The sequence below is a fragment of the Micromesistius poutassou genome (genome assembly GCF_964030765.1).
Source record: "Micromesistius poutassou genome assembly, chromosome: 9".
Lineage (NCBI taxonomy): Eukaryota > Metazoa > Chordata > Actinopteri > Gadiformes > Gadidae > Micromesistius > Micromesistius poutassou.
This window is the reverse complement of record NC_140279.1, coordinates 3120158-3137612: the sequence shown is the minus strand read 5'-3', so window position 1 is coordinate 3137612 and position 17455 is coordinate 3120158. Positions and strand designations below refer to the sequence as shown.

At 44.5% G+C, this 17455-nt stretch overlaps 1 protein-coding gene across 2 annotated transcripts; it reads left to right on the top strand.

The window, feature by feature from the left end:
* Positions 1-3354: 3354 nt before the first annotated feature.
* On the top strand, positions 3355-14040 carry LOC311352897 (guanine nucleotide-binding protein subunit alpha-14-like). 2 transcript variants are annotated; one of them, XM_084472726.1, is made up of 8 exons: positions 3355-3531; positions 3776-3937; positions 5863-6047; positions 7412-7566; positions 8903-9031; positions 9871-10000; positions 10868-11021; positions 13810-14040. In XM_084472726.1, exons 2-8 carry the CDS (start codon positions 3787-3789, stop codon positions 14013-14015), a joined length of 1110 nt encoding a protein of 369 aa, XP_084328852.1. In that variant the 5' UTR covers positions 3355-3531; positions 3776-3786; the 3' UTR covers positions 14016-14040. The 2 variants fall into 2 exon arrangements, with proteins under 2 accessions (XP_084328852.1, XP_084328851.1); XM_084472725.1 differs by lacking the exon at positions 3355-3531 and adding an exon at positions 3608-3684.
* The last annotated feature ends 3415 nt before the right edge of the window (positions 14041-17455 follow it).

Here is a 17455-nt window from a genome sequence, read left to right as displayed (position 1 = left end):
TCTCCAGCACCCCGGTAAAAGAAACGCTAGGCTGAGAGAGGATCCTGAGGTGTAGCGTTATCCTGGTCGATATCAACGCAATTTCCGGTCTCTTACTTCCAAAGAACTGTGCACGCCAGGTGATGGACCCCGACACGTGGAGAAAAGAACATGGCAAGAAGTAGAACAACAACGAAAGGGATAATAAATATCTAGTTGATACCTTATGTTGCGTACAATATGTTAAAGCAATATCTAAAACCTATAACGGAAACATATCTATCTATCGAAAGTCCCTCCCTCTCTCGCTGTTAGACCTATGTAACGGTCCCTCCCTCTCTTTCGCCAATAACGCTAATTTGGAGCATCCCATTCCAGGCTCTGTCATGAGACAAGAACGCCTGGGAACGAGGTGAAGGAGACGCATTCTAACTTGCGGTTGCTGACTGACGATGCTTTAGATAGAAGTGAAGTGAGGGATCGAACGAAGGCATATTAAAACACAACTCGGGGGGCCTTGGCCGGCTCATGTAGTCTTGTTTTTGTAAAGTTGGCTTGAGAGGAAACAAGGAAATTATCCAGAGCTGGAGGCGTATCAAGAAACAGGCATTTTGCCTAACTGGATGGACAACGCCCATTTCTGTCAAACACCACCACCTACATGATAATACAACACTTAATACAACAACACAAATGTAAATGTCAAATACAACAGTATTTTGTATCTGTTTAGCATTCCTATACTTCTCTACCAATCACGTAGGCCTATAGCAAACTTAGAATAAAGAATGATCAACTTTATTGTGAGCATGTGCAGAATCACATTACTTGGCGGTTAGTGACGTCATATATATATATATATATATATATATATATATATATATATATATATATATATACAATATATATTGTAACAGCATTGTTGAGATGTAATCAAACTCTTGACATTATTTTAGAAACGTTATTTTATTAAGCCATCCTTTTAGCCTACTGAGCCTGCAAAATAGAAGAATAATTTGTAATTTAGCCTAGTGACATCCTGTGGACGTGTTGTGTTATTGCATGAGTGCCAGCATAACATCAAAAACTGATGGTATAGGCCCAATAAAGTTTATCCATATACATCCCGCGAATTGTTTGAAAGGGACACATAAAGGTGTAATTGTCAAAACATATATGTCCTTATGTTTGTACTCACAAATAGCCAAGAAGACCCATTGCAAATACAAAAACATAGGTCTACTTCCAGACATGTAATTGTGAATGGGGATTTTTAATTTACTGTATTGTTATTATGGTCAACATTTGGTTGGTTTAAAGTGCCCAGCTGGACAAAGATGGCTTTTTTTTCTTTCTGATTCAAAAGTCACTGTAGCCTTGGTTGTGTGGTGCCTTTGTGGTATAACCCTTGCATTAACTAAGTGTTGATTCATTGTTGGATGGTGTGCAAACATTATACCAAATGCTGCTGCGATATGACTCAATTGACGGTCGTCAGATTAATCATTAATCGTTCACTGTAAGCGAGTGTCAAGGGACAAAGTCTTCTCGCTGCACTGAACTCTCCCTGCCGGTGCGACACCATTATACTGCTCTCTCCGAACACTGGCCTCTTATGGCGGAGGCTGTACTTCGGCTGAAAGGGTACCTCCTTACTTGACAGAGGGGAACACCTGTTTTTTGTTCTATTCTTGTCAAGGCCCACCCATTACCAAAATACTCAATGTTTATATATATATACTGTATATATATATTTCTAATTTCCCATTGTCGCTTATGGATCACCCATCTATGGTCCCTTTGAATGTGCCCCCATCCACACACACACACACACACACACACACACACACACACACACACACACACACACACACAGACAGACAGACAGACAGACAGACAGACAGACAGACAGACAGACAGACACTCATACCCCACATATCCCCCCCCCCCCCATTGCTTACTCTGGCTCCTGCTCGGTTCCCCCTCAACTCTTCTGTTGCCATGGAAATGGGGAGCTCAGGTGATCCTAATATCGGAGACCGGCTAGTGAGTCAATGAAAGCCTCGACAAACCGGTTCGGCTGGCAGACACAAAAGATAGACATCCGAACAACTCGAGAGGGGGTAGGAGTGACAAATACCTGTTGTGCCCAAGGTAACGCCTTTATCTAGGAAAACACGTTCACGATCGCTCCACACAAATAAAAAATAAAGTTAAAGGAACACAACAATTATTTCCAACGCACATAAACAGAATAGGGACAGAAGAGAAGTGTCGACCTACATGCCTCGATCACTTCATCGTGCGTATATTACAATCAACTCTCCCTTAACGGCCCTGTGTGTTTTATAGCCGTTGAGATTTGCCAGCCTATAAACTCGGTAGACTACACGGACATAAACAGCGGAGCGGAGAGGAGCGGGGATTTACGGTAGCGGGCCAGAGGAGGGATAAACAGCAGTCGAAACTTTATCCATGGCGCAGATCAGGCCAGTCACCCAGGGCGCATTCCACTGGCAGAGCGGCGAGAGTGCAGTTCACAACACGACACACTAATGCCGCTTTTCCACCGCCAGTACCAGCTCGACTCGACTCGACTCGCCACGCCTTTTTTGCGTTTCCATTGGCAAAAAAAGTACCCGGTACCTAGTACCGGGTACTTTTTTTTAGTACTACCTCCGTCGAGGTTCCAAGCGAGCGGAGTAGGTACTTTTGTGTGACGTAAACAGGCTGCTGGTAACTGATTGGCCAGCGGCTGTCAATGGGAATAATCACTCAAAGTTAAGTTGTGTCCGGCGTGGTTGGAGTCCACGAACCCGCTCCCGAGGGGGACACTGATCAGCGTTTCGCCGTGTGTGTCGCTCCTTTCCCGGGGCTAGAGTTAGGCTGCGCGTCGTTATGTGTGTCCGGCGTGGTTGTGTGTGTCCGGCGTGGCTGGAGTCCACGGACCGGCTCCGGAGGATCAGCGTTTCGCTGTTTCGTTTCAGTGTCGTTTCTTTCCTAGGGCTCGAGTTTCGCCTCTATCAACGTTACCGTATGACAACAATAGACGCGCAGTCATTGCGCTTTTTATTTTATTTTATTTCCCATCATAACCTTTCCCGGGAATCAGGAAATAGTCTTGATCAGATTCAGATTTCCCGGGAATCGCGTCTCCCGTGATTAAAACCTAATGACGACCCGCCCATGGTGGAGAGGTTCTTTTCTACGACCCGCCCACATTGAAGAGGTACTTTTTTAGATGGAAACGCAACCAAACCGAGTTGAGTCGAGGCGAGTCGAGTCGAGTCGAGTTGGTACTGGCGGTGGAAAAGCGGCATAAGAGTGCTCCTCGCCACCGTGGTGAGCCCAGTAATACCCGAGGAGCAGGTTATTATTAGGCTACCTGGGGATTTATCGTTTTGCTTTTTAAACGCGCTTTTGACAATGAGAAGCCTGGAGCTGGAGTTTCAGAAGCATGCTGTGATTTGATTGGTTTTGGAAAATGGACAGCGAAACGCGCACACAAAACTTTGCGTCCGATTTTCCCCGAGGATTGTGACAGACATAAAGGTAGGCGTATTAGTTTGTAAGCGTTTTGAGTGAGGACTTTTGAAAACGAACCTGATGGTTTGAAGAAGAGCGTTGGCTATGGTTCATGTGACTCACGCGACTTACAGATTTGAGGTTGTAAACACATAATGATAAACAGCCAAGTAAAACAGTGTAGGCCTACTTTGTCAACAACATTAACCTAATTTCCAATAATTTAAGACTCATTGTCATGTGTGATCGTTAATGAACCAATGCATTTCAGTGGTCTTCGCCATGGCCGGTTGTTTCCGATGGTGCCATCGGACCTGTGTGTGCTGCCTGTCAGAGGAGGACAAGAACACCATCGTGTTGGACAAAGAAATCCAGAAGATTCTCCGGGAACAGAAAAAGAGAGAACGAAGGGAAATTAAAGTTCTCCTGCTAGGTATAAGAGGCGTTTGCCGTCATCCATAGTTGAAAGTATTCCCTGACACTAGGCGATTGGTTAAAGATCATTGACCAGAACATCCATTTACATTAGGCCTATATATAATACAATTCGGTATTAATAAGACAATAAAGATGTGGTCGCTCAGGCCTGTGATCTATTTCTAAGGCGCGCCGCATCAGTGGCAACTGGCCAATGACCCGAATGGCCCGATTTGAAACAACGTCAACTATGACAAACATGTGTTGACGTGTGAGAATTTAAAGAATGAACGGGTTGTTAAAAGCTTGCTCCTTTGGTTTGATAATGTTGCCGAGTGCCGAATTGTGCCTTGATTACAGACATGGCTATTTATTTTCCAAAGTATGGGTAGCCTCGTGAGATCAATCCGATCCCACGAGTTTACGTTGTTCTCTTATCTGCAGATGGGTTGGTGTGAGCGAAGCGATGATATTCATTGCATAGTCTCGCGCAAGCGAGTGGGAACCACATTTTTTAAAATACATATACCATGACTCAATTAGAATGTTATCTTAATATCGGTTCAACCACACACCTGAACCACACTTTTTTGGCACTTCACATGAACTTCTTCGTCTACATTTTATAATATTATTTTTCATTACACTCATTGATAACGTATTATTGTTGTTTAACCACCTCTTCCCTTTTTTCCACTGCATCACAATCCTGAATCAATTATCTCAAAACAATGTGGTCAAGCTTAGGAATGTTGGCAGGTTGTCTGGTAACCAGAGGGTTCCTTGTTCGATCCCTGGTTCGCCCTGAGGATTCCAGGTTTGATGTTGAAAAAATTGTCATATACGTTTTTCTATTATGAAGCAACATAAACAATAAAGTTTAGAGTAAGTAAAAGTAAAAGAGAACATACATAATTATTAATCTATGTATTTGCAAACCTGGTCTTGAAAGCATGAGTGGTACAGTCCTCTCATGTGTCATTTGCTGTGAATGGTCAGATCAACCATCCCTGCTATGAGACACATTCTCAAGCTCTGAGTCTCTCTCTCTCTTTCTCTTTGTCTTTCTCTCTATCTGTCTATCTGTCTCTCTCTCTGTCTCCGTCTGCTTTCTCTTAATTACACAGGTGACAAATCTGGCTGCTGTGATCGCATTTTGTTGTTTTTCTCCCATCAGATATGACTGTTTGTTAGCATCCGGAGGGTTTTCAAAGTCCTTGGATGGCTGTGTAATCCATGGGAAGTGTGTGTTCCTGATGTTTTGGAAGATAGGAAGTGCAGCTCAGTTCCCAGTTGTTTTTTTGTGGGCAGTGGAAGCATAGTGTTTGTTTAGTCCGTTTTGGGTCAGTCAAGGTAGTCAGGTATTCTGCAACTGTGTATTCTCTGTTAAGGGACAAGTAACATGCCAATTCACTCTTGTTATATTATATATATATATATATATATATATATATATATATATATATATATATATATATATATATATATTATAATTTGGTTCTGCCTGATGTGGTGGATGCTGTGTGTTGGACAGAGTCCCAGGACAAGCTGGTTAAGGGGACTCTTTTCTGGATGTAACTCTCGTGTGGGTGAGGGCCTTGTTGTGGAGTGTGTTGCTGTCACTTTTGGTTATTACATTTTAGTGCACTATTCTGAACGATTGGACACCTCTCTCTCACTCACTCACTCACACACACACAGAAAGAAATTCACACATTCACTCATGTGTCTCCTCGCAAGTCTCTTAATTAATAATACAAAATAACAATAAATTACCAATTTATTGCACTTTTTGAACCTGCCAACACCCTTAATTCCACACCCTCCCTCCGCACATTATTCCCTAATGAAACGTATTCAAATGTTTAATGATACCATGAGAAAACCCAGAATAGAAGTTCTGGACACAGCATACGACTCTCTTCCTGTCTGCGGTCTCAGGCACGGGGGAGAGTGGCAAGACCACCTTCATCCGCCAGATGAGGATCATCCACGGCAGGGGCTTCACGGATGACGAGAGGAAGGCCTTCGCTCAATGCATCTTCCAGAACATCTTCACTGCCATTCAGGCCTTGACCAGCGCCATGGAGACCCTGAAGATCCCTTACTCCAACTCAGAGAACGAGGTCAGACACACGGAAGCACGCACACACATACACACCTGCATGCATGCGCACACAAGCATGCACACACAGAAACACACACAAGCATGCACACACATACACATATGATTGCACACAGAAGCATGCACACACACACACACACACACACAAGCATGTACACACAGTCACACACACACACACACATGCATGCATACGCACACACACATGGATGTGCGCGCACACACACACACACACACACACTGTTGTGGAATTATTAATCATAATGTTTATAAAAGATATATACAAATGATATAAATCTTGTTTATATCATTACTACTTACTAATGGATTGAAAAGGCACTTGTATACATTCCCCTTGCATCTAGAGATTTCTGCATTGCCACTGTAGACACATAATCTGATACTGAGGCCAAGCCAATCTACTGTCTTCTCTGATGTGTAGATTCATTCCACTGTAGCCAAAATAAATCTGATACTGAGGCGATGCCAATCTACTGACTTCTTTGATGTGTAGATTCCTCTATCCGTCCTGCAGCCCTGCAGATGTGTCAGTTTTTCCCCATAGTGCATTGCAAAATAACAATAACAATAATGTCTCTGTCTCTAGGCTGACTTCAGCCATGGCCAAATCCTAAACTCTCCCCATTGACGCAATGATCAATTCCCCTCACCTTTGTTTCCTTAGTTGTTACTGCCCATGATGTGAAAGTTTAATACAAACACACTCACACATACACCCACGCACACACACACACACACACACACACACACACACACACACACACACACACACACACACACACACACACACACACACGCAGGCACACACACACACACATACATGCACGTATATTTACCCACATTTGGGACCATATAAACATGCAACTCAGCCAGAAATAAAAAAAATGCAAACAAAGCTAAATCTCTGTTGTAGGTCTGCATAATCCTGCAGACACACACTATTTACACACAGCAGCTCCTTTTCACTACTGATGTTGGCTGTATCAATATAATCAGTAGTTGAGTTAAAACCTGAAAACCTCTCCCATTCACTGCTCCCACTCAAATATCTATCTATTCTTCTTCTTGAATCTATGATAACAAATGACACAAAACTACAAAGTCACCTGTTGCCAAACCTGGCTTTGGCACATATGCAGCAGGGCTTTATACTCATACTCACAAAGAAGCTCATGTATAACTTATATATAGAACATGTATAGTGCACCAGGAAGTATGAACAGAAAGCTTGATTTACTGCTTCCCCCAATGAGACTGCCTGTCTAAGTACAGGCAGGGGCTCTGATTTAAATCTCTCTCTATATACATATATTCATACATACAGGGGTTCTGTGTTTGGGTCTTCAGATGTATGCTAAGTGGATCCATGAGGAGGACACTGGGAAGGTGACCCGTCTGGACCGCGGCTATGTGGACGCCATCCGCCGGCTCTGGGCCGACGGAGGCATCCGCATCTGCTACGGCCGCCGCGGAGAGTACCAGCTCCTGGACTCCACCGAGTAGTGAGTCGCTAGCTGGGGTCCCTCGCTCAGGATTCCCCTCAGCCTTTAGCTGTAGTCCTAGCCTTTAGACTTTAGTCCAGCGTATAGTCCAGTCTATAGTCTAGCTATAGTCTATCTATGGTCCAGTCTATAGTCCAGCCTATAGTCTAGCTATAGTCCAGCCTATAGTCTAGCTATAGTCCAGTCTATAGTCCAGCGTATAGTCCAGTATATAGTCTAGCTATAGTCTATCTATGGTCCAGTCTATAGTCTAGCTATAGCCCTGCCCATAGTCCAGCCTATAGTCTAGCTATAGTCCATTATATAGTCCAGCCTTTAGTTAAGCATATAGTCTAGACTATCAGATAGAATATAGGCCGGGTTATAGGGACTAGCAAACTTATGTTGAGATATCGGGAAGAATGTGATGTGTTATTCCGAATCAACCCACTAGAGGGGGATGGTAATACATCTCTTTCTCATCCTTGTTCTCTGACCACCAGTAAAAACCTTCTAGAAAGAACCATGTATGGCAAACATTTCCTGTCATGCCAGCTAAACCAAATGTATTAAGAAATTAAATATATTTTTATATATATATATATATATATATATATATATATATACAAGATTTATATATATATAAATAAAAAAATCAATCAATCAATCAATCAATAAAAAATCTTGTGTATATATATATATATATATATATATATATATATTTATATACAAGATTTTTTTCTCCATATTTAATAACATTCAAAACACAGTCAATAGGCAATAGAACAATCACTCTGCTTTATCTATTTTGGCGTTTTATCTCTCTTCCTTGTGTATTAAAGCGTCTCACTCACCACAATACCGGTGATAAGATACACACTCTGTCAACATTGAGTTAATGACCTGGTGTTTTAGAACAAGCCATAAAGCGGACACATCCACCGCCTCTGCCAAAGTCGGCAAGTACTCGCCCCCCCCTTCCCCCCCCATCCTCCACCTTCCACCATTTCCACAACACACCATTTTCTTCTTCCTCTTGTATTCAGACAGAAAAATTTACCCCGTCCCCTTCGTCTCTCGCCCGCCCCACCACCCATCTCCTCTCTGAGCGGTGTGCCACCCTCTCCTTTTGTCCATTTGGTGGACTGTATATCAGACAGGCATAACTCATAGCGTTAGAACTTTGTTTCACCTGTCTAATTTTTACATTTAAACATTTACATTTGAAATATTATACATTGTCCATGCTTGCTCTCTCTCTCTCTCTCTCTCTCTCTCTCTCTCTCTCTCTCTCTCTCTCTCTCTCTCTCTCTCTCTCTCTTTCTCTCTTCCTAACTCTCTTTTTTTCTTTCCATAGCTACATGACCAATCTGGATCGCATCTCCACTCCAGACTACATCCCCACTGCCCAAGACGTGCTGCGGGTTCGATTCCCGACTACAGGGATCCATGACTACTCCTTCAACGTCAAGACCATTACACTCAGGTGGGCACTACAGTGCACTGGACTGAACAATAATGTGGGGGCTTATTTTGTATTGCTGGTTTTGCTGTTCTATGGTTATTGATGTTACTTCCATGTGCAGTAAGCAAAACCCAAAACTGTGTGTGTGTGTGTGTGTGTGTGTACTGGTGGCACACACACACACACACACACACACACACACACACACACACACACACACACACACACACACACACACAAACACACAAACAGACACACACACACACACACACACACACACACACACACACACACACACACACACCCATAGCAGTACAAGATGCCAATCACCCTGAGAGGTTCCATCAGAGCTGTAAAGATGTGCTCTCTCCCTCCTCTCTCCCTCTCTCCCTCCTCTCTCCCCCTCTCTCCCTCCTCTCTCCCCCTCTCTCCCCTCTCTTCCTCCTCTCTCCCTCCTCTCTCCCTCCTCTCTCCCTACTGTCTCCCTCCGCTCTCCCCTCTCTCCCTCCTCTCTCCCCCCCCTCCCTCCTCTCTCCCCTCTCTCCCCTCTCTCCCTCCTCTCTCCCTCCTCTCTCCCCTCTCTCCCTACTGTCTCCCTCCTCCCCCCCTCCTCTCTCCCTCCTCTCTCCTCTCCCTCCTCTCTCCCTCCTCTCTCCCTACTGTCTCCCTCCGCTCTCCCCTCTCTCCCTCCTCTCTCCCCTCCCTCCCTCCTCTCTCCCTCCTCTCTCCCCTCTCTCCCCTCTCTCCCTCCTCTCTCCCTCCTCTCTCCCCTCTCTCCCTACTGTCTCCCTCCTCTCTCCCTCCTCTCTCCCTTCTCTCTCCCCTCTCTCCCTCCTCTCTCCCTCCTCTCCTCGGAGCAGGATTGTGGACGTCGGCGGTCAGAAGTCTGAACGCAGAAAGTGGATCCACTGCTTCGAGAACGTCACCTCCCTCATTTTCCTGGCCTCCCTCAGCGAATACGACCAGGTCCTGGAGGAGAGGGATACAGATGTAAGAACAATATGTGTGTGTGTGTGTGTGTGTGTGTGTGTTGACTTTGTATGAGCGTTGTAATTGTTTTCTATAGGCCCTATCTGGTTTGTTGGTTTTGCCTCTCTAGTTCCCTCTGCATGTTCGACCACCCACCTGCCTTTTCAATCTCTCTGCCTGTCTGCTCCAACCTATCTCTGTGTGCCTCTCTCCTTCTTTCTCTTCTCCACTCTCTCTCACTCTCTCTCTCTCTCTGTCCTCCTTCATGCCACATATTAACTCCCCGCTAGTTGGGTTAGCCCTGGGCGTACTGCTTGTAGGGATCAAACTGCTCCCAGCATCACTCTCCACAGGTAGGGCCTCCCTTCCACCAACAGGTCTCACTGTTGTGTTAGGAATCAGCTTTTCCATCACTTTTCTTTGTTTGCCCCTCTCTCTCTCTCTCTCTCGCTCTCTCTCTCTCTCTCTCTCTCGCTCTCTCTCTCTCTCTCTCATTCTGTCTGTGTCTCTCAGCCCTTCATTTGCACGCCTCTCTTTACATGCCAACCTATTCATTAACCTCTGCAGCGATCCGAACCTGATTAACTACCTCTTCATCACGGCAGTACCCACGATGCTCACCTAATCCTCCCTCACTGTTTGTCAACTTTTCTCTGTCCCTATCATGTTTGATCTCACAGTCTCTCTCTCTCTCCCTCTCTTCTTCTCTCTCTCTCAATTAAATAAGACATATGTATTGTGAAAGAATTGAAACCTCTCTCTCTCTCTCTTCTTCTCTCTCTCTCAATTAAATAAGACATATGTATTGTGAAAGAATTGAAACCTCTCTCTCTCTTTCTCTCTCTCTCTCTCTCTCTCGCGCTCTATTCTCTCTCTCTCTGTCTCCAGAACCGCATGCTTGAGAGCCTGGCTCTGTTCTACACCACCATCCACTCTCCCTGGTTTGCCAACACGTCCATCATCCTCTTCCTCAACAAGACTGACATCCTGGCTGACAAGATCCAGACGTCGGACCTGCAGAAGTACTTTCCAGACTTCACGGGTGAGCTTGTGGTCTGCGTGTTTGCTGTGTCTGGTGTGGGTCTCCATACTTTATAAACAGTATGGTTCCTACTTCCTCCCACCTTCGCAATTATCTGTAAAGGCAATCCACAAGATAGCATTGATAGAAATAACACATTCGAGGAAATTAGAAAGAAACATTTTCAGCCATATGTCATAAAAAGTAATGTTCCCTGATATATTCCAAGTGAGGCACTCTGTAGAATTGCCACTTTCTTTCTTTCTTTCTTTCTTTCTTAAATATATTCCATTTGGTCCATATTTTCAGAGTAACTGACAATAGCAAACATGCCTACATTATTTGCATGTGTGGGAGTCAAAATCCAACCCTGGCAATGGGAATGCAATGCTCTCTCAGTTGAGCTACACAGAGATGTGTTCCTCTCTTGCTTTTTTACAATGTTGACAATAGAATTTATTGAGTTTCTTCCAGGTGCGTGCACCTGCAGAGACACATGAGGATTCACACTGTTTACACTGGTCCATGCTGACCCTTTAATGGAAAATGGGAACTTCCTGTAAACAGTAGCCTCCACTATAATGTTCCTGTGGCAAATAAGGCTGCGAAAGCTTTTCCTCTATGTAGAGCCCAGGCCGTAGGCCCATAGGCAGGCCTATACATGAGGTAGGAGGTCTTATTCACTGCATTAGGTACTTATTCACTCCTTCACGATCCCCTCTCTGTTTGGCATCACAAAGTATTCATTCTTAAGATTTGTATATTGAGATGTGCTTATATTATATTTGTTCCGTCCTCGGTATGTCTATCGTATACCCTGACGGCCAGCTAAACTCTCTCCCAAACACCAGGGCCCCGTTTCCCGATAACGATGGATCCATGCTCGTACGATTCATCGTACGATGGATCTCACGATGCATCGTTCATTTTAGGGGAGCGTTACCCGAAACTCTTAACATGAACGCGCGTGCTCTGCTCTTACGACGTCGTAGGATTGTAGCTGTCTACTGACACGGTGCTGAAATGGGCTCTGTAGGAGGGGGAGACGCAGGAATGTTGTTGGATTAAACTATATTTTGTGGCAGAAAAAAAATATCTCCCCATCAAGGCCAACAGCAGATTAGCCTACGAAAAGAATAGACTAATATGAATGCTACAAATATTAAAACACAATTGATTAGGTCTAGGCCGAGATATGCTATATCAGTCCTAATCCCGAACGCACCGTGCGTACATTGTTTCACGGCATTTTCTCCCCTGAAATAATTCCATATTACAAAAATAAAAAATAGCATGTGTCTGTGTGACAACTATAGCATTTATTTAAATGTGCTGATTTCTGAAACATGCTTTGTGCCGCAAAGAGGGCAGACTTTCTCTGATTCCTGCATTCCGTTTCATTCATTCATTCAGTGATTGACGCGCCGCGCACTCTCTAGAAACTTTGGTGTCAACATTAAAAATGCAACGTTCCATTCATTCATTATCATTCAAACGCAGAGGCATTGACACGGCTATTGCTGTTGCTGGTCTAGATCGATTCCTGCCCATATTGTTGGGCAGGGGTATGATGATGCGGGCAATGTAAGCGGGAAAAGCACGCATCGCAGCACAGTTTCCCGCAGCAGTCTACGTTCACTGCAGAAACCACACTCTCAACTTGGCGATTGTGCACTCCACTTAGGTCAGGGATGTTCATAACTGTCTAGACACGGTCCAATAAATAGTGAACTTCATCACAGCCTCACCGACGTGCCTACAGTGCTTTATGGCAAACAATCGCAACAAAAAATGCCTGCAGAAATTCTCCGACACCCGCTGGTCTCAGCATGATTCATGTAGGCTACAGTATGTCTTCTGTCATTGATCAATATGAGGACATTTTAACCACGATGGTTGAATTAAAATCAGAGGGCGACAGCAAGTGAAGCGACCTCCCACACGAGCAATGGAATCATTTGATTTTATTATATGCCTTGTGATAGGGTTGCCTTGTGACGTGGCGTTTCATCGGTAGGCCTACATTTCTTTTTGGAATTTTAAATTGCTGCAATAAGTAATATTTTTGTTGACTTCTAACATGTCTATGTCTTTGCTGTTTAAATCTAACAGTAGTCTACGAGTAATATATATGCGGGAACCACTGTTTTTGGGGTATTGCAAAATAGTGCCAGCTGGACATTCAGTGGTAGCCTATTGGATGAAGTGTTTTAATAAAACACATCCTATACACGGAATCTCCAGCTGGTGACTCCACTGAGGCTATAGTAACGATGCATCCTAGTGCTCTACGAGTACCCCTGTAGCCGTCGTTAGTTACGACGGTTTTAACGACGTTGTTACGTAACAATGCTTTCGGGAAACGGTCCGAAAATTCTGCGATGATCGTACGACGGTTTTGACGACGTCGTTAGGCTAACCATGCTTTCGGGAAACGGGGCCCAGGACTCTGTAGGTTATGTCTCAATTCCACAGGTTTATTGGATGCAAGGGAAAAGGTGAAACTGCAAGTACAGAAATAAAAAGGCTGAATAAATTAACAAAGAATAATGGATATCATGAATAAAGCTTGAATAAAACTAATTTCCAATCCACTATAACATGTTGCATTTCGTTTTTGTATTTATCTCAAATGTAAATAAACAATCATATTTACATGTAAACAACATTCATAAAATGTAAACATTCAGAAAGTATAACACGCCCACTTGTGATGTCAGAAGAGGCTGATTTTCAAAACGGCTTGTGGCGGCTAATCACACCCACACCTGGTGGTATCGTCACCTTTAACCCCACTCTCCGCCCACAGGCAGGAGGCGGGACGCGGAGGAGGCCCAGCAGTTCATCAAGAAGAGGTATGTGCAGCAGGCCAAGAACCGAGACCGGCAGCAAGACAGCAAGACCCTGTACCCTCACTTCACCTGCGCCACCGACACCAACAACATCCGTAAGGTGTTCAGCGACATCAAGGACACCGTGCTGCTCAAGTCCCTCATCGAGTACGGGGTCATCTGAGGGCTTCCCCCGCACAGCAGAGAGAGAGGTGGCAGGGGAGGGAAGGACCGGAGAGGGTGAGGGAGGGAGGGAGGGAGGGAGGGAGGGAGGGAGGGAGGGAGGGTAGGAGGGACGGAGGGTGGAAGGGAGGACTCGTTGAGGAATCGCTTTTGCTCACTCACTGGGTTCTTATTAGTCACGGACAACTAAGCCACTGTCACACCATGGATTACAGGAAATCTTTCTGGAATGTCCTTTTTGAATTCCTTCTTCGATCTCCGACGTGTCAATAGAGTCCTGCTCAGGCGAGCCAGGGGGAAAGCAGGGCATCAGCAGCATCCGCCGCCATCTCTAAAGAGATTGCTTTAGAGATTGCGTCTGTAGTCGTAGACACGAGGAACGGTTTGCCGAGGAGAACCCGGGCGTCTTGGCAGTGAAACCGCAATCCGTCTCCCACGTGGACTCACTCGCTGACGCTCAAACGCAAGGAAAATTCTAAATGGTGTGTGTTTGTGTGTGTGTGTGAGTATGTGTGTGTGTGTGTGTGTGTGTGTGTGTGTGTGTGTGTGTGTGTGTGTGTGTGTGTGTTTGCACACAATCACTGACACACACACACCAAACACACACAAAACAACCACATGCTCCCATTTTGTTTTAGGTTATGTGGTCACCACTCTCTGAGAGGGACTTTTTTCACTCTTCGCTGATAAACAATAGGATTGATGGATTGCTGTCTGGGATATGCGGCTACAAAGAAACTCCAAGTGGTTGAGGCCCTGAACACAGCCATACTTAATGTCCCAAGGGTAATGACAATAGGATAATGTAACACACTGATATTTTCCAAATATACAACAGCAATACAATTCTGTTCAATTACATTTTTTAATTTGCAAATCAGAACCCAAATTCCTTTGAATTATTTAAGCAGATATTTATATCCATAATCACAGTCAAACTAATAGTGAAAATAATATAATGAAATGATTGCGATAACATTCTGGTAAGAGTTTGAGATGCAGCATTGTGCTTTCTTCCACAACCGATCGACCATGATTGGAAGTTGGACGCACTGAAGCAAGAGCCGTTTAATGGGGGCTGGATGGACCCCCATGTGGCCCCTGAGGGCCTCTGAACCATTACACTCTGGGTACTGTCAACATCACTCAGTATTAATGCCAGCGCAATGTGTGATTTGAAAGCCTAGTACTTCAGTGTACACATCTGTACAAGGAAACACACACAAATGTACCCCCAGACATATTTGTGTCAAAGTTAAAATCTTCTTTTAAAAAGGAAAGTAAAAAGTTTGTTTTTTGTTTGTTTTTTATGATATCAGAAGATGACAACACGATTTATTTATCTTCAGAGAATTAAGTAGAGAAATTTCCCAGTTCCCCACAGAGTTTCCAACCCCTTTGCTGTTTAGTGATTCCAGCATAGTGCTGGTGTTAAAGGTGACGACAATTTTCTTAGAAGCTGCTGGAGTAAACCAAGCATTGCTATTTAACCTATTTCTGTTTACAGGTGAAGATGGGGAATCCATAATTGTAACATTGAAGATAGGAAACAAACAGTAGCTCTTACCTCTCTTGGGAAGACAGATTGTTAAAAGGTCTGACTGCTGGAAGGAATCGCTATTTTCCCAACCATCACCATTTTTGTGTTCAGATGTTTTTTATTATTTTGTTATTATTCTATTTTATCTAAATCACCGTAGGCTGTGGGTTTTGCATTGATGCCTTTTCAAGACAAATGTTAATAATATATTTACGGAACACTTGCCAGTTTTTATATGTAATTTTATATTGTTGGGTAGGCCTAACTGTATTGTAGATATTGACCATGGGCATACATTGGTGACAGTGAAGTTTAGACACTGGTGGATGTAGGCTGTTGTTATATGTTTTTTGATGGGAGAATTTGTAAGCGAAATTAAAAACAAAAATGACATGACAAAGTGGTCTCTGATTTGTTGGTTCTGATTGGTTCTAACTAGCTCTCACTGGTTCGAACTGGCTTTGAGCTGGTCTGGAATGGTTCAGCCTGGCTTTCACTGGCATAGACTGGTTCTGACCAGCTCTGGCTGGTTTTTAGTGGCTGTGACTTCTCACTGGCTCTGAGTAGCTCTGACTGGCGTTGGCGTTGACGATTCTCTACGGCACCACTGGCTTGTGTCAGTGAACACACAACTTCTCGCAGACCTGCAAAACCTTGCTTTATTCCCGGAACCATTAATGAGACAGATTACTTTCCTGGATGTGCTCCACTGGGGCATGAATCAGCGCCCATTGAACTAGGCGACACTGTCAAACGCACTGTGCGTATTTCTGTGTATATATATCAGCGCTGGTTTATTTTTTCAGCGGTAGTCATAGCAGCAGCAGGGGTTGTCTTGCCAGTGTCCGACTAGAGCGAGTCAATTTGCCGAAGCCTAAGTGCGCGCAAACACAAAAACAATTTAGATCTTCCATATCGCACAAAAGGAGAGCCACACACGTCATGTTGCGGGGTACACTTAAATCCACAAATTGGCAGAGACAAGCGCGCACAGTGACAAGCACGCTCACTTAGCCCCGCGTTCACCCACTCATTATCGGCTAGTGACTGCCACTGCAGTGCATCATGGGCCCTGGTGACTGTCACTCACACAGACACTGACATTCTCACGGCTGCCAACTCACGCGTCAGAGGGGGCCGTAGGTGGCTGTTCCTCTCTCGCTGTACGTGTGTGAGTGCATGTGCGTGTATGTATGTATGTATGTGTATGTAGTGTGTGTGTGTGTGTCTGTGTGTGTGTGTGTGTGTGTGTCTGTGTGTGTGTGTGTGTGTGTGTGTGTGTGTGTGTGTGTGTGTGTGTGTGTGTGTGTGTGTGTGTGTGTGTGTGTGTGTGTGTGTTTGTGAGTGTGTGTGCATGTGTATATGTGTATGTATGGACACATGTATGTGCGCGTGTATGTGTATTTGTGAGTGTGTGTGTGTGTGTGTGTATGTGTGTGTGTGTGTGTGTGTGTGTGTGTGTGTGTGTGTGTGTGTGTGTGCATGCATGTGATATCCCCAGTCAAGGACAGCGACATCCCCCCACCATCAGATCAAAGCCATGGCACCTTGTCACCTTCGGTCAACACAAAGAACCCCTCCATGCCATGAATGAGTGAAGATACCCAACGCTCATTCGCATTCACATTAAGTAGTTGAACTAATACACGTAATAGGACTAGACATAAACTTTTTGGCAGACACTGAAATTTGAAAACTCTCTCTTTGTCTGATGAACAGTATGCACTGACTTCCGCTCCCACAGAAGTCATGGAATGAAGCTCTGTTTTGGCATAAATCCAATTCTGCATGGCTGACATTTAAAGTGATTGATTAAACTTCGATACGGCGTGCACTCAGCCCAGCTGCCGGAGGAGGGATTAGACAACAGGTGGCCTCTGTGTGGCTGGCTCGCCCTGCCT